The 22,671-nt window shown below is 40.7% G+C and overlaps 1 protein-coding gene and 1 long non-coding RNA gene across 6 annotated transcripts in view; one reads left to right on the plus strand and one right to left on the minus strand.

Annotated features, from left to right (window-relative positions):
• The window catches only part of iffo2b (intermediate filament family orphan 2b), a 49,354-nt gene that overhangs the window by 5,181 nt on the left and 21,502 nt on the right, over positions 1–22,671 (plus strand). For 2 of the 4 annotated variants that reach the window (XM_059655621.1, XM_059655623.1), the window contains exons 2-3: positions 18,990–19,050; positions 19,248–19,358. In XM_059655621.1, the coding sequence (XP_059511604.1) occupies positions 18,990–19,050; positions 19,248–19,358 (172 nt within the window). The remainder of the gene's footprint in view (positions 1–18,989; positions 19,051–19,247; positions 19,359–22,671) is intronic. The other 2 variants (XM_059655622.1, XM_059655624.1) reach the window with 1 other exon arrangement.
• Positions 12,528–22,671, minus strand: part of LOC125466487 (uncharacterized) — a 50,672-nt gene continuing 40,528 nt past the window's right edge. Inside the window, exon 3 of one of the 2 annotated variants that reach the window (XR_007250465.2) lies at positions 12,528–12,634. This is a non-coding gene — a long non-coding RNA (uncharacterized LOC125466487). Of the gene's footprint in view, positions 12,635–14,744; positions 15,146–22,671 lie in introns of those variants that run through there. The other variant, XR_007250464.2, reaches the window with a different exon arrangement.

Here is a 22,671-nt window from a genome sequence, read left to right on the forward strand (position 1 = left end):
CTCAATGTTGCGCCAACCTGTGAACTAATCTAAGCCCATCCCCCTACACTATCCCATCATCATCCATATGCTTAGACAGGGACTGTTTAAATGCCCCTAATGTGGCTGAGTTAACTACATTGGCAGGCAGGGCATTCCACACCCTTACCATTCTGAGGAAAGAACCTGCCTCTGACAGCGGTCTTAAATCTATCACCCCTCAATTTGTAGCTATGCCCCCTTGTACAAGCTGACGTCATCATCCTCGGAAAAAGACTCTCACTGTCCACCCTATCTAATCCTCTGATCATCTTGTATGTCTCTATTAAACCCCCTCTTAGCCTCCTTCTCTCCAATGAGAACAGACCCAAGTCCCTCAGCCTTTCTTCATAGGGCCTGCGCTCCAGACCAGGCAATATCCTGGGAAATCTCCTCTGCACCTTTTCCAATGCTTCCACATCCTTCCTGTAATGAGGCGACCAGAACTGCATGCAATATTCCAAGTGAGGCCGCACTAGCGTTTTGTACAGTTGCAGTGTGACTTCACGGCTCTGGAACTCAATCCCTCTACCAATAAAACCTAACACACCGTAAGCCGCCTTAACAGCACTATCAACCTGGGTGGCAACTTTCAGGGATCTATGTACATGGACACCAAGATCCCTCTGCACATCCACACTACGAAGAATCTTTCCATTGACCCAGTATTCCGCCTTCCTATTATTCTTCCCAATGTATGATTAATCTCCATGCAGTTTTGTACTTTGGCTGTGGGAGAAAGAAACAAACAGTGTCATCTTTTAGAGGTTAATCAGCTAAGCATCTCCTTGCTGATTGAAAAATTAAAGAAATACAAAATTAATTCTAAATTAGAATGATAAATTTGTCAAATTGGATAGACAGAGAGATGAAAGATGGCCAGGGCTAAAGAAAGACATCAAGAGGGTATTGAGATTTTTTTACATTTTGAAAAAGTCTCCAAGAACGTTTAACATCTGAAGGAGTTGGATTCCATACTTATACTCGTAATGTTGTTACTTTTCTGTAGCAGAGGGGTTGACTGGAAGCATTTAATACTGAACTCCATTAAATGTGCTTTAATTTCTAATGACTTTCTGTGGCAGTTTAAACATCTGCCATGCAAACAAGTTTCATTCCACTTGGTGCTAAATGGGAACCAGTTTGCAAACTGCTATTTTTACAAAGCTAACAGCAGAGTAGCACATTTATGATAGTGCTGTCTCAGTTTCTGCTTTTTAATTGTACACCTGTCACTTGAAGTTGCTGTGGTATTTGAACAAAAATGACAGCGAATGTCATTGACATGGCCATTATTTTGGTGGCAAAGCATGTTGCTATAGCGGACCAAAGCTAGCTTGTTCAGTTTCAGCCTGCTGATTATTGTTAGGAGCTTAGATTAAGCACCAGCTCTGAATTAATGGCCAATTTCAGTTGTGTTTGTTTCTTTCCTAATCTCTCTCCCTCTTGACTTGTATGACTATTGTGTGTTTTTGATTTCAATCACCAAGGCCAACAACCATTTTTTGTAAATAGAGGGAATTAACAAAAAATAATGAAGAGCCTATACTATGAGTTTACTATGCTGCAAACAGCACAATTTATAGTTGACTCCAGTGGTAGTTGTAAATGTTTTGGTTGTGAATAGTATTGACTACATGTAGGCTGTCCTTGTTTTCACGTAGGAGATATGTTGAACCTTATGCCGCCTTTAATAATGCTCATATCTTGTCTTAATCCCAGTGTGTAATACTCTAACTTAGTATCATTAGCAAATATCAGTATTATTGTCGATAACCTCTTCAAAAATGTTAAACAAAAGATTCCAGCTTAGATCTTTTGCATACTCCAGTTTCATGGCTGTTTATTGAATGTCTTCCAACATACATATGTACATGTATGTTTCTAGACATAAACATTTGTGTTATTGATAAATTGACAGAATAATTCATTGTCTTTTAAATTTATCAAGTTTATTTTAGCCTACCCATGATATGTGGGATTGTGGTGATGTTGGCTGGTCACACTTGAAAACCTTTATTATCTTAGATTTAAGATAACAAGGTGTAGAGCTGGATGAACACAGCAGGCCAAGCAGCGTCAGAGGAGCAGGAAAGCTAATGTTTCGGGTCTGGACCCTTCTTGGATTTAGTATGTTTCTCTTCCAGTGAGATGCTGCCTTCTACCAACCCTCTATCTAACTGAGCTGGAGCTGGCAACTTTCCTTAAAGGTCGCATTGAAATCACTACAATGCTTACTTAGACTGTCAGCTGTTTTCTGTCTAGTGAGTCATTGAAAGATGCCCAGTACAATTAGCCTTTAGTATTTTCTCAATGAAGCTTTTCGGTTCAGTAGTCAGTTTTCATTCCGCTGCCAAGAACATAGTTGTGTTGGACCAGTTTGAGTTCACATCGACCTTTCATTTCTTTGAGCTGAAAGTTCTTTTGAACTGAGAACTTGTTTAGAGATGCTCAGTTGTAGTAGAATACTTAAGAATTGGGTAGTTCTTTTCTGACCTGAATACTAATGATTGGTATTGCGTCTTAGAGTTATTTTGTTTTCTTTTAATGCTAGGAACTTTTGGCTTCCATGATTGAGTAACCCTATGGTTGAGGCTTTTCCATGGCGCAAGTTAACATTTTTGTCGTTATATCCATGTAAATTTATGTCATGCTTGTAGAATAAGCAAAGAATGTATTTTATGTCCATTCAGTGTTTTTGGAGGGCTGCAAATGTAGTTAACTTTCATTAAAGCTTTAACTGTTAAACAGATTCTTTGCACTGTAAAAGAACATGCAAATTGCATAAAACAAATGTACAATAATCCATTTTAATAAGTTTTATTGTTTACTATTAGAGGAAATTGAAATTTTAAAAGGGGAATTGTTTATACTAAACACCATCACATATTCTTTTTTAGGACAGTCTTTGCATCTGAGTTAGTTGTGACTCCCAGTCCCAAATCTAAGACTGACCATGAATTTACCTGAAAGGCATGCCTTTACAACTTTGCATATAAGGTGATTTATTGAACACACTTGCAAGAAATGCTTGGAGGCAGAAAAGCATGAGAACTGAAAACGGGGTAAGATGGCTTTGGAATTAAAACGGAAACATATGTCCCTGACTATAAGAACCGGGACAGGTGAAGCTGCATCCAGTTGTCCATTGTGGTATTTTCACAAAATGATAGCATAAATGCCTCCATTCTGCAGTTGCAAGAGGGCACATTAATTATAAATTTTAAAATGCTATGCATGTTCTTTTGAGGCTTAATTTTTGAGTACAAGTATTTCTACAGCTTAAGCTAAGCATAGTTGGTTATATTTACTGCCAACTCTAACTTAGTATTAAGTATCAAAAGGATGACAGAAAATTAGCCAAGTCCTCCGCTTTCAGTGAAATTTAATAGTTCTAAAGCATTGGATGTTGGATGAAGAATGAGTAAAACAAATGTTGTCTTAACATTATTCAGTATCGGCGTAACTTTATCCTTATGACATCTGGCTGAAGAATGTGGAACAAGCTGCATATTAGAAAGTTTCTTACGGCTATTAAGGCTGTCTCTAGTTTACAAAGGCATTTGGCTCCTTTAAATCTAGCTAAGAATTTTAAACAATCCATGTTTTTACATTGAGCAGGACATCTCATGTTCACATATGTGTAGTGTGACAAAAATTGTCAGATGGAATATAGTGTTACAGCCACAGAGAGAGAGAATCAAAATTTAACATTTGAGAAGTTCATTGAAAAGTCTGATAAGTGCAGAGAAGAAGCTGTTCTTGAACCTGATCATAAGACCATAAGACATAAGAGTGGAAGTAAGGCCATTCGGCCCATCAAGTCCACTCTGCCATTTAAATCATGGCTGGGCATTTCAACACCACTTCCCTGCACTCTCCCTGTAGCCCTTGATTCCTTTTGAGATCAAGAATTTGTCGATCTCTGCCTTGAAGGCATCCAACGCCCCGGCCTCCACTGCACTCTGCGGCAATGAATTCCACAAGCCCACCGCTCTCTGGCTGAAGAAATGTCGTCTCACTTCAGTTTTAAATTTATCCCCTCTAATTTTAAGGCTGTGCCCACGGGTCCTAGTCTCCCCGCCTAACAGAAACATCTTCCTAGCGTCCACCCCTTCTAAACCATACATTATCTTGTAAGTTTCTATTAGATTTCCCCTCAACCTTCCAAATTCTAATGAGTACAATCCCAGGATCCTTAGCTGTTCATCATACATTAAACCTACCATTCCAGGGATCATCCGTGTGAATCCGTGATCATATATGTATTCCAACTTTTATATCTTCTGGCCATGAAGAGAGTGGAAGAGAGTATGACTGGTGTGGGAAGGGTCTTTGATTATCTTGCTTGCTTTCCTGAGGCAGCAATAAGTATAAATGGAGTCAATGGATGGAAAGCTGGCTCATGACTCTCTGTAGCTTTTGCAGTCTGAGACAGAGCAGTTGCCATACCATGCTGTGATGCATCCAGATAGAAACATCATAGAAAATAATCCTATAAAAATTGGTAAGAGTCTTTGTGGACAGCTGAATTTCCTAACCTTTTGCAGAAGTAGAGGTGTTGTGATTTTTTTTTTTTTGATCATCATGCCAATGTGGGCAGACAAGGTCAGACTGTTGGGTGATCATCACTCCCCAGGAACTTGATGCTGATGGCCATCTCCACCTCAGAACCATTGATGCAGACTGGGGCGTGCACTCTTCTCTGCTTTCTGAAGTCAATGACCAGCTGTTTTGTTTTGGAATATGGGCCAAACGCCAGCAAATGAGACTCGTTCAGTTTTGTGGTCAGCATGGACAAGTTGTGCCAAAGGGCCTATTTTCTTGCTATATGACCTCAGTAGAAATCTGAAACACTCTTCCCAAAAGGCAGTGGATGCAAAGATAATTAGAATTTCTAAGACTGTTATTGAAAGGTTCTCTTACCCATTTGTGGAATATGGGCATCGCTGGCTGGTCAGCATTTATTGCCCAACCTTAGTTGCCCTTGAAGGTGGTGATGAGCTACCTTCTCGAAGTGTTCCAGTCCATTTGTAGGTTGACCCACAATGCCATTAGGGTGGGAATTTCGGGATTTTGACCCAGAGAGAGGAAGGAACTTGGGGATCTTGAAGGTGATGGCATTCCCATATTTCTGCTGCCCCTGTCCTTCTAGATGGAAGTGGCCATGAGTTTGGAAGGTGCTTTCTGAGGATTTTTGGTGAATTTATTCAGTGTATCTTGTAGATAATAGCAACGGTGTGTACTGACCATCGGTGGTGGAGGGAGTTGATGCTTGTGAATGTACTGCCACTCCAGCGAGTTGCTTTGACCTGGATGGTGTCAAGCTTCTTGAGTGGAGCTGCACTCATCCAGGCACGTGGGGAGTATTCTATCACACAGCTGACTTGTGCCTTGTAGATGGCAGATCGGCTTTGAGGAGCCGGGAGATGAGTTACTTGCTGTAGTATTTCTAGCTTCTGACCTCCTCTTGGAGCTATTGTGTTTATGTGGTGAGTCCAGTTGAGTCTCTGGTCAATGATTCAGTGATGGTAACGTTGTTGAATGCCAAAGGCAGATCATTAGATTGTCTTTTATTCGCAATAGTCCGGCATTTGTGTGGCCTGAATGTTACTTGCCACTTGTCAGCCCAAGCCTAGATATTGTCCAGATCTTGTTGCATTTGAACAGGGACTTCTTCTTCAGTGCCTGAGGAGTCATGAATGGTGCTGAACGTTATGCAATTATCCCCACCTCTGACCTTATGATGGAGGCAAGGTCATTGAAGCAGCTGAAGCTGTTTGGGCCAAGGACACTACCCTGTGGAATTCTTGTAGAGACATCCTGGAGCGGAGATGATTGACGTCCAACAACCTCGACCATCTTCCTACATGGCAGGTATGACTCAAACCACAGGAGAGTTTGCCCCCGAACTCATCGATTTTACAGTTTTGGTAGGGTACCTTGATGCCGCATTTTGTTGAATGCAGCCTTGATGTCAAGGACTCTCATTCTACCTGAGGAATTCAGGTCTTTTGCCTATGTTTGAGCCAAGGTTGTAATGAGGTCAGGAGCTGAGTGGCCCTGGCAGAACCCGAACTGGGCGTCACTAGGCAAGTTATTGCTGAGTGTTGTTGCTTGATAGTACTGTTGATGACACTTTACTGATGAAATGGGGTGGTAATTGGTAGTGTTGGAGTTGTCCTACTTTTTATGTACAGGACATACGTGGGCAATTTTCCACATCGTCTGGTAGATGCCAGCATTGTAACTGTAACAGCTTCGTTAGGGAAGCAGCAGGTTCTGGAGCACAAGCCTTCAGTGCTATTGCCAGTGTTGTTGGGGCTCGTGTCCTTTGCAGTATCCAGCCTCCAGCTGTTTTTTGATACCATATGGACTGAATCGGACTGGCTGAAGACTGGCATCTGTAATGTTGGGGACCACTGGAGGAGGCAGATGTGGATCATCCATTGCTGTGAACGCTTCAGCCTTATCTTTTGCACTGATGTGCTGGGCTCTTCCATCATTGAGGATGGGGATATTTGTGGATCCGCCTTGTCCAGTGAGTTGTTTAATTATCCACCAACATTCATGACTGGCTGTCGTAGGATGCAGAGCTTAGATCTGATCTGTTAGTTGTGGGATTGCTTAGCTCTGTCTGTCACTCGCTGCTTATCCTGTTTGGCATGCAAATAGTCCTGTTTGGTTTTGCCAGGTTGACACCTCATCTTCAAATATGCCTGGTGCTGCTTCTGGCATACCTTCCAGCACTCTCAATTAATCCAGGGTTGATCCCCCTGGTTTGATGGTAATGGTTGAGTGGGGGGTATGCCATGAGGTTACAGATTGTGCTGGAGTACAGTTCTGCAGTTGATGGCCCACAGCGCCTCATAGACCCTCAGCCTCGAGTTGCTAGATCTGTACAAAGCCGGTTCCATTTAGCACAGTGATAGTGCCATGCAACACGATGGAGATTATTCTCAATGTGAAGGCAGGGCTTCATCTCCACGAGGTCTTTTGCAGTCGTCACTCTTACTAATACTGTCATGGACAGATGTAACTGCAGCTGGCAGACTGGTAAGGATGAAGTCAGGTACATTTTCCCTTGTTGATTCCCTCAGCCTCTGCTGCAGACGCAGTCTAGCAGCCATATCCTTTGGGACCCAGCCAGCTCAGTCTGTAGTACTGTCACATTTGGCAGTGGGCATTGAAATCCCCCATTCAGAGCACGTTTTGTGTCCTTGCCATCCTCAGTGCTTCCTCCAAGTGTTGTTCAAAATGGAGGAATACCAATTCGTCAGCTGAGGGAGAAAGGTATGTGGTAATCAGCAGGAGGTTTCCTTGCCTGTGTTTAACCTGAAGTCATGAGACTTTATGGTGTCTGGAATCAATGTTGAGGACACCCAGAGCAACTCCCTCCTAACAGTATTCTGCTGTGCTACGACCTCGTTTGGCCTGTCCTGCCAGTGAGACAGGACATATCCAGGGATGGTGATGGTGGTGTCTGGGACGTTGTCTGCAAGGTCTGATTCCATGAGTATATCAGGCTGTTGCTTGACTAGCCAGTGAGGCAGCTGTCCCAATTTTGGCACTAACCCCCAGGTGTTAGTGAGGAGGACTTTGCAGGTTGACAGGATTATTTTAGCTATTGTCTTTTCCCATGCCAAGGTCAATGCCAGGTGATCCATCTGGTTTCATTTCTTTAAGCCTTTGTAGCAATTGGTACAACAGAACGGCTTGCTAGGCCATTTCAGAGGGCAACTAAGTCAACCACACTGCTATGGGTTTGAAGTCGCATGTAGGCCAGACCAGGGGAAGATGCCAAATTTATTTCCCTGAAAGACATTAGTGAACCAGACAGAGATAATAGGAACAGCAGATGTGGATAATCCGCACTAACAAAGTGTAGAGCTGGCTGAACACAGCAGGCCAAGCAGCATCTTAGGAGCAGAAAACCTGATGTTTTGAGCCTAGACCCTACACTTTGTTATGTGAACCAGATAGGTTTTTCTGACTGTCAAAAATGATTTCATGGTGATCAGTAGATTCTTAATTCCAGGTTTTTTTTTCATTGAATTCAAATTCTACATTCTGCCATCCGCTTCCTCAGAGCATTAGCTGAGTTTCTGGATTAATCGTCCAGCAATAATACCACTAAGGCCATCGCCTAGCCCCATGATAAGCCCCTAGGTTATCATAAGGGAAAGGCATCAAGAAGTATGGAGGAAGGACGAAAGTAGTGTTGAGGTACCAAGCTTACCTGTTCTGGTTGGTTGATGATGAAGGCTTAAGAATGTTGAATGGCCTCCTTCTGTTCCATTTGTTCTGAAACTATACTCAGTGATGGCCTTTTTATAGCGCATTTCCTCTAAGTTAAAAGATGATTAGTTAAAGCCATTCAGAGACATTTAATGCATAGTCCAAGCTGATGCATCAGTGAAACAATGAGGCGGTGTTGCACTGTGTAGTATTGCCTTTTGAGAATGAGGCATTAAACCAAGGCCAAGTCCATTCTGAGTTGGATGTCAAAGATCTCCAGGTTGAAAAAGACATTACCTGATGGTTGTTATTGCTATTTGTGATGTAGCAGTGTGTGCAAATTAATTCTTCGCATTATGGATCCACTCAATTGCATCTAAAGCACTTTTGGATGCTCTGTATTAGTTAAGGATTTTATAGGTGTAAATTTTTTCAAGTTAATTTACTCTTTTGAAATATGTCAGATGTTCAATGGCTGCAGTTCAGCATTCTTTCAGCATGAATATGTTTTATGATTCTGCTGCACTTGAAATTCTTCAGACGAGTTGCAACACCCAAACCTTGTACTAAGGTGTGTCTCTTGGAACACATGAAAGCTGTTTTGTAGATTACAGCCTTTACATATTTTCTGTTGACAATTTGCATGGGTGCTTGAATATAATGAAATAATGATTAGGGTAGGGCTAGGTAGGGCTGAAACCTAATGAGTAATGCACTCCTGGTATTAAGACATGAACATTTTGTCTGAGCTAAGGTTTCACCATTTTTTAAAAATTCTGGAAAAGAAACTAGTGTACTTGCTGGAGTGGAGCAGATTTGACCAGATTATTGTGTCACTGTTTGGTATGCACAAAGTACCCTCAGCCACTTTCTAAAATCCTGTTTGGGGTGACATGAGATTTAGCAGTATATTTTTGATTTCAAGTTACTTTCAGATTTACATTCCTTGGACAGGAAATTTTAACTTTGTCAACTCTCTCTTGAGTATCCCCGCACATCCTTGGAGTATAAATCTTTAGCACTCTATATTTATCCTCATAACAGGTAAATGGAAATTATTTTCTTCAGAAGAAGATTTGCAAATAAATGCACTGTTTGGAAAAAAAGAAGTCTTATCTGTATTGCCTTGTGTCTGTGGTTCATGGAGCTAACAATGGTTTTTAAGTGTGCAATAGTTGTTGAAACGGAGCTGAATATGCCAGCCATTTTTTCTATGCTAAGAAATCCTACAAATGAGATAAATGAATAATTAATCTTGCCATTGGAATTTTTTTCACGTTATGTTTGTCAGAATACAGAAGTTCGTGAGATGTTATGAAAGTTTTAATATTCACTGAAGGGCAGGAAAAATTATGGTTAAATAGAAGTGTGTTTGACATAATTGTTTTCAAAATGTGACTTGTGTTTAATTGGGACCTTTTTGTTTACAAGCCTTAGTGGTGATTGAACGGATGTATTGCAGAAACCACAGCTCTGTTGTTAATAGATTTGTGGTGACATGCCTTTGTGAGGATAAAGGGATGTTAGGCAGCTGGAATTTAATGCAATATTTCAATGGAAGTAAGGTGCTCTGTACACAGTGAATTTCCTAAGTAATGCCTATCTTGTCTGCACAGGTTCTTACTGTTACAGTCCATATTGATTGATTTGGTGTCAAAAGTTGACCCCTTAACTTTTAACCAAAAATGCCCAAACACACTCGACTGACTTGATACTGAATTCAAACAAATCTCTGTAAAACAATAAGACATAGGAGCAGAAACTAGTCCATTCAGCCCATTTAGTCTGCTCTGCCGTTCAATCATGGCTAATAAGTTCCTCCAGCCCATTCTCCGGCTTTTTCTCCCTGTAACCCTTGATGTCCATGATAACCAAGAACCTATCTATCTCTGTCTGAAATGTATTCAATGACCTGGCCTCCACAGCCTTCTGTGGCAGTGAATTCCGTAGACTCACCACTCTCTCTCTCTGGCTGAGGAGGTTTCACCTTTTATCTCTCTTCTGAAGGGTCTTCCCTTTACTCTAAGGCTGTGCCCTCGGGTCCTAGTCTCTCCTATCAGTGGAAGCATCTTCCCAACAGCCATTCTGTCCAGGCCATTCAGTATTCTGTAAGTTTCAGTTAGATCCCCATCCCCATCTGTCTAAACTCCAATGAGTGTAGTCTTGGAGTCCTCAAACGTTCCTCATATATGTTAAGCTTCTTATTCCTGGGACTATTCTCGTGAACCTCCTTTGAACTCACTCCTGGGCCAGTACATCGTTGCTGAGATACAGGGCCCAGAACTGCTCGCAATGCTCCAAATGTGGTGCGACCAGACCCTTTTAAAGCCTCAATAGTACATCCCTGCTTTTATATGCAAGCCCTCTCGAAATAAATCCCAACATTGCATTTGCCTTCCTGACCACTGACTCAACCTGCAAATTTACCTTGAATCCTAGACTAGAACTCCCAAGTCTCTTTGCACTTCAGACTTCTGAATTTTCTCCCCTTTAAGAAAATAGCCCATGCTTTTATTATTGTTACCAAAGTGCATGACCTCTCACTAACCCACGTTGTACTCCATCTGCCACTTCTTTGCCCACTCTCCACACCTAGCAAAATTCTTCTGCAGCCTCCCCACCTTCTCAATACTACTTGTCCCTCCACCTACCTTTGTATTGTCTGCAAACCTAGCCAGAATACCCACAGTTCCTTCATCTAGATCATTAATGTATAAAGTGAAAAGTTGTGGTCCTGGCACGGACCCTTGTGGAACACCACATGTCACCGGCTGCTATCCTGAGAAAGAACCTTTTATCCCCACTCTCTGCTTTCTGCCAGACAGCCAATCTTCTATCCACGCTAGAACCTTGCCTCTGACACCATGGGCCCTTATCTTTGTATAGGTCATAATGACTCATGCACAAATATTAAAGAATTCACAATTGAAGTTGGACATTGAATTATGTCTCTACATGTAGATGTATGCTGTCAAGATTACCACCTCACTTGTGCATGCTATGATCCTGCAAATCATGTCCTCCAATATGTCAACACTAAATAAAGATGGAATGACAAGTATGTAGCCCAATTCTAACTTGGTTTTCAAACTTGCAGCCCTGGATAGTGTGCCATGTTTGTGAAGAGAAACAATGCTGCAATGCAATAGCAGACTTGATTTCCATCTATCTCTTAGAATACCATGCATCTCCTAGAACAGCTAACCAATTTACCATATTTCAGAAGTTTGTAATCCTAAATCAGTACAGAATTGGATACAGATTGACCTGTATGGGGAACGTGGGTTTTGAAATGCTAGCTAGTCAAACCATCTTAGACAAACACAACTTTACACGAGAAGAGTAGATTCACTGTTGTGCTATCAGGTATGCCTAATGAGACAGAATTTAAGTCAGTGTTGGTACTTAGTCAAGAGACAAACCATCCCAAAGCGGGAGTTCCCAAAAGGAGTAGTAACGCACACTCGCTATAAAGGATGAATGAAAGTAGCTTGAAAATGTGGCTGAGGAAGGTTTGGAGATTCCAACCACAGGTAATAGATGAAGAAAGTAGTCTTTCTTAAATGCAGTTGCTGTAAGAATTTAATTGCAGAAGAATCCTGCTTCATGAAATGATTCCCAGTAGTCCCACCAAGCATTAGATGTCTCTCTGAAATATATCCTTGGAGGATACCATGGCAGAGATTAAAAAGTGGAATGACTGGATGAGTGAAGACAGTATACAGACTTCTATTTTAGCAACCCTCTGAAGGGGCAGCAGAGGTCTGCGGTGAAATTAGAATGATAAGCTTACAAAAAATATGGAATGTTCAGTATACTTGATTAGACAGATAATTTGTGGAATAATGAGGGTGACGGCACCATTGATGATCATGATAAGAATGATCCATTTGATATGATTCAAGAAGTAAACTGAGGTGTGTTATTTGATTTGAAAATGAGGGTGATGTTTATGGAACTTTAATACTAAAAACAGCATGTGTATTCTCTCATTGTGAAAATAAATTCGAATTTTTCATTTTTGTTATTTCGCATACACAAATTTAATGTATACCACCATGGAAGCGTTCTTTTAAGCAGAAGTTCAGTTGTTTAATCATTTTTTGGCTTCTTTTGTGCTCCTGTTGACCTAGCCAGTGATACCCATCTCTCATTGTATTTTTAAATAAAATTGTTAATCAATCAATCACAGGTTATGTATGTAAAGAGGAAAAAAAGTTGTGGCTTTGAGTTTAAGAACATAATTGATTTGCAGACAACTAACATTTATCTCTCAATCTCTCATCTTTATTTTCTCCACCATGTCCTCGGAGAAACAGGAGTTGTTCTTGTTGTTCATCATGTAAATGTCTCCATGGACTTCCTCTGGATTATATTACTATATCAGACAAGAGATACAGTGAAGTTGGAAACTGTATAGTTGCTGCATTAGACTGTTAAACATTCACCATGAATGCTGTTAAAAGTAAACATTTGTATATAATTGCACAAATATGTAATTTCCAAAAAACTCTGAGTTTGTCAGCTAGAGAAATATCTTTGCCAAGCTTTTCGAAGTGTTGAACTTTCTCACACACCTTTTTTATACTAATAGTTCGGGGAGTACAAAATAGTTTCCCAGATTAAGCCACATTTGTAGCGTGACAAAAAGAAATGCCACAAGAAAGTATGCAAAATAAGACTTAAGTGACAGTTGGAATTGAGCCTGCCACACCCGAATCCACCCCACCTGAAGTGGTCAGGTATCTCGTGGCAAAATGACAAATGTTTTTCATTCTGGAGGGATTCAGTCTCTTGAGGACAATGACTCTTGTGCTGCCCTAATTTTCCATGTCACCGTTGCACTTCTGAAGTGTGGCCAGCCTGGCAGATGACCTTCTGTGGTGATACCCAAATCTTAAATTTACCAGTTGAAAATTTGTGTCTTGTGTTTGCAGTGTAAACAAGTTATGTATTAATTAGTCTAAAAAACATTCTTCAAACATTACCACCCTTTGTTTTCCAAATTATGAGGAAATTGGGCAATAAAATCCACCAGCTGGTTGTATGATTGCAATTTTTAAGAACAAAACGACATGCAGGAATATCTGTATAGTGTTTTTGTCTCTTTCAGTGAAAAGCCAAGTTTACTGTAGTATTTACATGTGTTCTCTGGAAATGGTTTTAATACAAACTACATGGAAAGTTGAAGTTGAGACCATATGCAAAACAATGTAATTTCTTCTATCCTCTGAAGAGGAACAAATTAATTGAACTTTGGGTTCGATTATTGGCTGTGCTTTTGGTTAGAAAATTTCATGTTCTGCTTCAGAACAGTTGTGCGTGTGTGTGTGTGTGTGTGAGAGAGAGAAACTGACAAGGCAGAAACATTTTTATATAAATATTTCAAAGGCCTTTTTAGAAGAAGGATGACCAAGCTAACCCAGCTAATCTCAGACCAGTTAGCTTCCCATCTGCATTTGGAAACGTTCTGCAATTTTCAACTGTCAATGAAATTATATGAAGAGAAAACTATTCAGTAACAAAGTAGATTTCAGAAAGGAGGAATATGCTTGACAACCTTGATCCAAATCATTTTAAGGAGGTAATAAATAGGCTGAATGAAGAAAAAGTCTTTGTGATGTACTTCGACTCTCATTGAAAGCCTTCCACAAAGTGTTCTATAGGAAACTAGTACAGAAGATTTAAGCAGTTGAATTTTTTTACACAGTTGAAATTAGGTTCTCGGTGGTTGGAAATTTTGTTCGTATCCCCTTTAGATTCTTTTTCAGCACTTAATTTAGTGTTGATTTTGATTGAAGCCTTGAGAGATTTGGTGTCCAAATTTATTGACCATCATAATTAGAAGTGTAGTAAATTGGCTAAATTCAAAAGTTGCAGTGGAATTTTAGTAATTGGTGGCTCATGAAATGTAATGTGCAAAAATGTGAAGTAAGTTTGTTTTTTTTAAGATAAGTAATTAAACTTTTGGAGAAAATGAGTGAAGTTGAAGATCGGTGATATGACAGCACCTCACATTCTGCCAAGCCTTAGTGAACCCCTTAATAGTTTTACAGGTCATCATTTGCTTCTACAAAAATATGAAACCCCGATCAGTGTGTGTGAAATACCAGATTATTCCCACAGTACTAACAAAGCCCAGGTTCAATTATATTGCAATGAAAACCCAGCCCTCAATAATTACTTGAAATCAAGGGCTGGAATTTCATTTCATTATGTAATTGAGAATGTTGTTCCCGAAATTCACACCCTAATTTTTTTGATAGTTCAAGTTTCAAGTCATTCATGCACATTAGGCACATATCTTGAAGGCTGTGCAATCTTGGAAACCTTCCAGTTTTTACATGACTCATACTGCAGTAAAAACACACTTAGAAAAAAACAAAAAGTGCAGATCTTAGCAGTTTTTCAGGTTTTTTTTTATAAAAAACACAAAACATTCCCCTTTGTTGCACAAACATTCTGGGAATCATTTTAAATCCATTTTGAATAATTTCTAATTTCTTCTGGTATTTTTTGTGCACTACTCTCAACGTCTTTTATGCCATGACAGTTTTGAGATATATTCAGGCATAGGAATCAACAGAGCATGTAGCGTAAATATGGACATACCACTTTACAAAGCTTACATTTTTTTTTAAAAATCACTGGGTATTTAATTCTTAAATTCTTGTGTGCTGTCACATAAATAGGCAGGCAGCTCCAACCCCCAAGCAGCCAATCTTACTTTTAATCTCAATTTTAAAAAGGGGGAATAAAAGTTAAATTGCAGCTAAATGTTGTAACATTCACAAACAATTGAGTCATTTCTACAAAATATTCAAGAATATTTTGTGATACAGTGGTGATTGATCAGTCACGTGGTCCAGATGGAATGCATCCTAGATTGCTGAAAGAATGAAAAATAGAAATAAAATGCACAATATTCAAATAATCTCTAATCTTGGAGCAGAATTAGTGTCACAATATTTCAAAGTCAAGTTTCCCTTTCAAGAAGGAAAGCAGGATTAAATTTATCAGCAGGCCTGTCAGAGTAACATCAATGGTGGGGACAGTATGACTAATCACTTCTTGAGAGTAAAATAAACTTTTTTTGCTAACTTGTATGTTGTTTGGTATCCAATGTGCCTTTTATTAAAGGCAGATCCTGCCTGAGTAACTTAGTTATTTGAAGTAACTGAATAGGCCAGTCAAGATGGTGAAGTAGATGTTGTATGAAGTTGCTTACAGGGTGTTCAGGATATTTATTAAAAAGTCCATGGAATTGAGATTGAAGCAGTATGTTTGCAGGTTTGGCTTAGGGACGGGAAAAAGTGGACGAAGATGGAGTAGTTTCAGTCTCGGGGGCAGTTTTGAATCCTTCGTTGTTGTCAGTTTCTGTAAATGACTTGCACCCTGAGTTGTCTCTGGGAGGATTTTGTCAGCTGCAGATGAATGAGTGTAAGCATTTTCTGTCATGGAAAGAAGGAAAATTCCTTGTTTTTTTTTAAAATGTTGAGTGCTACTTCTCTGGAGCTAGATTGATTGATTGATTAACTTTATGTAAGTGCATGTGAATGTCGGTCATTGTAAGAATTTGAAATAGGTGCATTTTGTACTAAAATTGATCGACAGTAGTGGTTTTCTCCACGTGTGGACAATAGCTAAGATGAATAAGTCTTTTAGTTTTATTGTTTAATTTGTTTTGTTTGTGAGAGAGAGAGAGAGCAGTAGTGCATTATATAGTGGTGAACTGCCTACAGGCAGGCTTTTTGCTCATGTATCCATATTTTGGAGCCCTAGACCTTACTCTTCAGCTGATTGCCAGAGCCTCTTATTTTTAAGCTTCAATGGGAAATGGGCAGTGTGGCTGGGAAGAGACTATATGATGTGGTTTTCTGTTGCTTTGTTTACATGCGTAAAAGGAATGTAAAGCCAGTACCCCAAGGATCTTCTGTAGGTAAGTAGCCATTGTCCCTTGGGGCTGTAGCTCTGCTGCCATTACCACTATTGGCTATTGCTTGTGAACCTGGGCATGGGAACCTTATCTGGGACATTGTGTAAAAGAGCAGAAGTTTCCTGCCATTAGAGGTCTCGAATGATCCTGTTAGCCAAATGTTTTACTTTTGGTTAGCGTCCTGGTATTGTACAATGAAAACCTGCAAATGGTTTGATCTTAAAGACTTGGTTCAGACCAGCCTTTCATCTCATTTGCCCTCTCTGTCACATTAGTATTTGCTTCTCTGGGGTTTGCCAACCATATCAATTATTAAATAGAAATAGGCTCTTAATTTATGTTATAGGCACACTATCTTGAGAAGAGCAACTTGGGTGTAAATTGAAACTGAAAGAACTGATTGTATGGGCTAAGTTAGTTAATGTTGTCAAGATCCCATTTAATTTGTCAAAGTATGATATACCTGAATTCAAAAAGGTTATTCAACCTTTAAGCAAGACAGAATTGAGACACTGAGAACTATGCAAACATCTTTCTGGCAATACAAACAAAACTTATATATGCTCAGACAAATAAAATTGATAAGTTTGATTCATTTTTGCGATATGAGCATCACTGGCTAAGTTATCATTTATTGCCCATCCTTAATTGGCCTCAAATGCACTGCATTTTAGATAAGAAAAATCCATGAATTTGGGTGTAACTACAAAAGAAATATTTTAAGGAGGGGTTTTCATGAAAATGTTTTGACAACTCCTGACATGTTTACAGCCAGCCAGGCAAATTTAAGGTTGGGATCCACAGCCCGAGGAGTAGCTTAAGGCAACAGAAATAGATCTGAAATTGTGGCTTTATTGTGACCACATCTTTAATGTAGAGTTTTGTTCTAATAGTAAAAATGATTTTAAATTTTTAGAGGGGAAAAGAGATGCAATACTTTCATTCTGAAATGAAACTAACAGATTTCTGAGGAGTGGGTAAGCAATTTTCGGGACTACTTCCTCTGAAAGAATAGAGATGATTAAATAAACATATTTAAGAATTTTGAAGGGTTTGGAGGTGAGGTCTGAAGTGTTATCCTTGATAGCGTGGACAACAGACAATGAGTTACACTTCCGAACTAAATATGAGTGAAAGGCATATTAATGAAAAATATTTTTGGTAAACATGGAACTGGGGTCAACATCTCTTCAAATGTATCTTTTACTTTCCCTATTCAATTCTGTGCAAAAATGTGAATCTTATTTTCATGTTCCATGGTTTTAACATTTTCTAATCAACCTGTTTAGATGGAGCAGGTGAGATCTGAACCCGGGCCCCTCAGTCCAGGGATAGGGACACTGCCACTGTGCGCCACAAGACGACCCCAACAAGAACATGAAATCATAATTCACAAATGATGAACCCATGTGCCATGTTGACTGTGATTGGATTCAAGACTTGCGCAGGTTTTTGCTAGCAAACGTGCTTCAGTGATTATTCCATTTGGAAATTCATCAGGGTAATTTTGTCAGAAGTTGGTCAGACAGTCTAGAAGCACCAAAGGACTTTTGCATGAAAATTGTCACTGTTGTAGTTATTTTGGTCCCTGAGCATCTGGCAATGAAGTGAAGTAAACATTCCACTTTGATCTTTTGATTAAACGATACTTGCTCTTTGCCAAAAAATGCAAATTGCATGTTGTATTCAGTTTTAAGAAACCCACAGTTTGTGAGATGTGAAAGGAGACTATTCAGCAATTGAGTTGGACAATTTGTCCATTTCCTTGGGGTTAAAATTGTTACGGAGATAGTAGGAACTGCCGATGCTGGAGAATCTTGAGATAACATGGTGTAGAGCTGGATGAACACAGCAGGCCGAGCAGGAAAGCTGAAGTTTCTGAAGAAGGGTCTCTACCAAAACGTCAGCTTTCCTGCTCCACTGCTGCTTGGCTTGCTGTGTTCATTCAGCTGTACACCATGTTATCAATTTCTTTCATTACTTCACCCGTGCACCAATTTAGTTGTGTTCAGTTTAGCATCACTCCTGCTCAGAACTTGTCCATCTGTCCTAGGGATCTGAAGCCCTCCACTCTGCAACATTAACCAGCTATTTATTTATTAGCTTTACTTTTCTTTTTCCTACAGTTTCAGAATTACTGAGTAATCCAGAGATTACAATCTTTTGAGGACTATTATTACATTTTCAATCTAATCCTGAAACTGTCTAGATCTTGATCCATTTCTTTTGCATCAGTCGTTCCATTGCAACCATGCATTCTGCTTTCCTGCTGAAAAAGCAGCTCCTGTTCTATGTCGATTCTAACAATTTCTACCTTGCCACCAGGGAAGTGATATGTATTGGTAGATAGATACAATATGCATTGGTAGATAGAGAATCATTTTATGATTAAACTGCTTAAATGATTCTTGGGTGAAAAGGAATGTTGATATGCTTTTCTAATAAGTTCTGTAGTTGACTCCAGAGAAACTTTAATTTTGATGTTTATCCTCATAAGTGAATGTTACAAAATAGAACTGACAGTGTTGATTTTTCTTTTGCAAATTGTTATCCAAATCATGTTCTTACGTTCTATATGCTCTTAAGGAAGATAGAAATAGATGAGTGTGTTTTATTTGGCCTGCTTGAGGGTTGTAATGGGATGTATTCACTAATTGAAAAAAAAGCTTTTTTGGTTTATTAGCTTTGCTACAAGTCATTATTTGATGAACAGCTGTTACTGCATCTAGAGAGTTGTCAATTCAATAGTTGCAATGATATGATTCCTGTTGTAACGATATTTATTTTCTTCTTGTAGGTGGGAACAAGAATTCGCACTTAGACAGCACCTACAGGAAATTGTAGCTGCACTGCAGGTGGTAAGCTTGGAACATTTTATTTTTAAAAAGATACCCCAAGGCATAAGTTTATTTTTGATGCCCACATGCTTTGGATTGTTTTTTGGATGGTGGGTGTTAAATGGAGCAAAGTGATGATGGGATTAGGTGGGTTTCTGGTTTTGTGGCATGTTTTGATAGCTGAGAGTTTTGAGAATTCAATGTGTTTGTGATTTCAGGATTCTCAGGAAGCTGAGGCCATTCAGAAGGAACTCAATGAGAAAGTGGAAAAACTGAAGTCAGAGCTAGTTGTGTTTAAGGGGCTGATGAGTGATGTAAGTACTTTACAGGTGAGCAGAAAAGTTGCCACATTATAGATGAGTAATGATAGTAATTTAGCCAAGAAGCCATGACAAATAGTATGCTTAGCCATCTTTTAGTCCTTTGTTTAATTAAAAAGAGACAAAACTGCTTTCTTTTTTCAAACAAAAACCTGAAAGAACTGTGGATGCTGTAAATCAGGAACAAAAACAAGTTGCTGGAAAAGCCTAGCAGCTCTGGCAGCATCTGCGAGGGGGGAAAAAAGTCAGTTAATGTTTTGGGTCTGGTGACTCTTCCTCAGGACAGTTCTGAGGGACATAGGGATAGAGAATAAATGATGGTCTAACCAGTGACGCACCTACCCGTGAATGAATTAAGAAAAAGCCTTGCATCAGAGTGGATCTTGTAACGGACACATCCTTCTGTTCCATCTCTATGTACTCTAACTTTCTAAATGATCAGGCATATCTCCAGTGATCTTTTCTGTTCCCTTTCTTTTCACTGTCACTTCAGTTATTCTTTTCAAGACCTTCCCCTTGACCCTTGGACATGAAGCATGTAAACAGTGATGATCCCCTGGAGTTGATGGATTTTGGAGGACAATACTAAAATTTGCAAGTGTCACAGAATAAAGAGCCTGGTCAATGAAAAAGGATTGGCAAACAACTTCAGAGGGAAATGGGCTGTTTAAGTAGCTAGGTATATGGGAGTTTAATATGACGTTTTGATTTGATACATTTCAGGAAGGAGAACGGAGAAATTGATTCTAACTGAGAACTTTTTAAAAAGAATAAATAACTTTGTGGACATTCTCTTTTAAAGTGAGTGGACAAATTAAATCAGAGCCTTTCTCAAAAAGAAACTATCATAGGTTTTACAAACCGATTTAAATCATTGATTAGGCTTCAGATAAAATCCTTTGTCCAGTTCTGAGCACCCTACTTCAGAAAAGTTGTAGGTTATGGGGATGCTGCAGAAAATGATATTGACTCTGATATCATGGGTGAGATGTTTTAACTTTGAGAGAAACTGGGGAAATTAGGTGATCTTTTTTTGTATTACAGCAAGAGATGAACAGAAAAGCATTTGAATCAAAGGGCTTTAAGGTATATTTGAACTAAGTGGAAGGCATACATTTAAGGTAATCAAAAAACAAAGGAAACTAATTAAAGAATTTCCTTTAACTCAAAATGGAATCCCCTGATTGAAAATAGGTGTATGTGGAATTCACAGTACCTTTTAAAATAATTACACAACACTAAGAAGTCTCTGTGACCCATTTTTCTTCTGATGACCCTTGGATTAGTTGGATTGGTCCTTGTAAATCCCTTTGTTCATGATAACCTTTAAAAACCTTCGAGTATTTATCCAACTCCCATTTGAAAGGTATGATTGAATTTGCTTCTACCACCTACTCAGACAGCACATTCCAAGTCGTCATGACTCCTTGTGCTTAGTTCTTTAAAAAACTCATTTGCCTCATTCCCCTCTGGACAGTTACCTCTGGCTACTGAATTTCTTGTCACTGGAAGGATTTTTTCCTGAATTATACTGTTTGAAAACAAAACTCAGAATTTTGAACACCTCTATTAAATCTTTTCAGCAGCCACTCTGTTCTATGGGGAGCTATAATCAATTTCTGTGATCTACTTGCATATCTGAAGTCTCTGATCAACAAGCCAAGCAGCATCTCAGGAGCACAAAAGCTGACGTTTCGGGCCTAGACCCTTCATCAGAGAGGGGGATGGGGGGAGGGAACTGGAATAAATAGGGAGAGAGGGGGAGGCGGACCGAAGATGGAGAGTAAAGAAGATAGGTGGAGAGGGTGTAGGTGGGGAGGTAGGGAGGGGATAGGTCAGTCCAGGGAAGACGGACAGGTCAAGGAGGTGGGATGAGGTTAGTAGGTAGCTGGGGGTGCGGCTTGGGGTGGGAGGAAGGGATGGGTGAGAGGAAGAACCGGTTAGGGAGGCAGAGACAGGTTGGACTGGTTTTGGGATGCAGTGGGTGGGGGGGAAGAGCTGGGCTGGTTGTGTGGTGCAGTGGGGGGAGGGGATGAACTGGGCTGGTTTAGGGATGCAGTGGGGGAAGGGGAGATTTTGAAACTGGTGAAGTCCACATTGATACCATATGGCTGCAGGGTTCCCAGGCGGAATATGAGTTGCTGTTCCTGCAACCTTCGGGTGGCATCATTGTGGCAGTGCAGGAGGCCCATGATGGACATGTCATCAAGAGAATGGGAGGGGGAGTGGAAATGGTTTGCGACTGGGAGGTGCAGTTGTTTGTTGCGAACTGAGCGGAGGTGTTCTGCAAAGCGGTCCCCAAGCCTCCGCTTGGTTTCCCCAATGTAGAGAAAGCCGCACCGGGTACAGTGGATGCAGTATACCACATTGGCAGATGTGCAGGTGAACCTCTGCTTAATGTGGAATGTCATCTTGGGGCCTGGGATGGGGGTGAGGGAGGAGGTGTGGGGACAAGTGTAGCATTTCCTGCGGTTGCAGGGGAAGGTGCCGGGTGTGGTGGGGTTGGAGGGCAGTGTGGAGCGAACAAGGGAGTCACGGAGAGAGTGGTCTCTCCGGAAAGCAGACAGGGGTGGGGATGGAAAAATGTCTTGGGTGGTGGGGTCGGATTGTAAATGGCGGAAGTGTCGGAGGATAATGCGTTGTATCCGGAGGTTGGTAGGGTGGTGTGTGAGAACGAGGGGGATCCTCTTGGGGCGGTTGTGGCGGGGGCGGGGTGTGAGGGATGTGTCGCGGGAAATGCGGGAGACGCGGTCAAGGGCGTTCTCAATCACCGTGGGGGGGAAGTTGCGGTCCTTAAAGAACTTGGACATCTGGGATGTGCGGGAGTGGAATGTCTTATCGTGGGAGCAGATGCGGCGGAGGCCGAGGAATTGGGAATAGGGGATGGAATTTTTGCAGGAGGGTAGGTGGGAGGAGGTGTATTCTAGGTAGCTGTGGGAGTCGGTGGGCTTGAAATGGACATCAGTTACAAGCTGGTTGCCTGAGATGGAGACTGAGAGGTCCAGGAAGGTGAGGGATGTGCTGGAGATGGCCCAGGTGAACTGAAGGTTGGGGTGGAAGGTGTTGGTGAAGTGGACACATCCCTCACACCCCGCCCCCGCCACAACCGCCCCAAGAGGATCCCCCTCGTTCTCACACACCACCCTACCAACCTCCGGATACAACGCATTATCCTCCGACACTTCCGCCATTTACAATCCGACCCCACCACCCAAGACATTTTTCCATCCCCACCCCTGTCTGCTTTCCGGAGAGACCACTCTCTCCGTGACTCCCTTGTTCGCTCCACACTGCCCTCCAACCCCACCACACCCGGCACCTT

Source organism: Stegostoma tigrinum, chromosome 28, assembly GCF_030684315.1.
Source record: "Stegostoma tigrinum isolate sSteTig4 chromosome 28, sSteTig4.hap1, whole genome shotgun sequence".
NCBI classification, from domain to species: domain Eukaryota; kingdom Metazoa; phylum Chordata; class Chondrichthyes; order Orectolobiformes; family Stegostomatidae; genus Stegostoma; species Stegostoma tigrinum.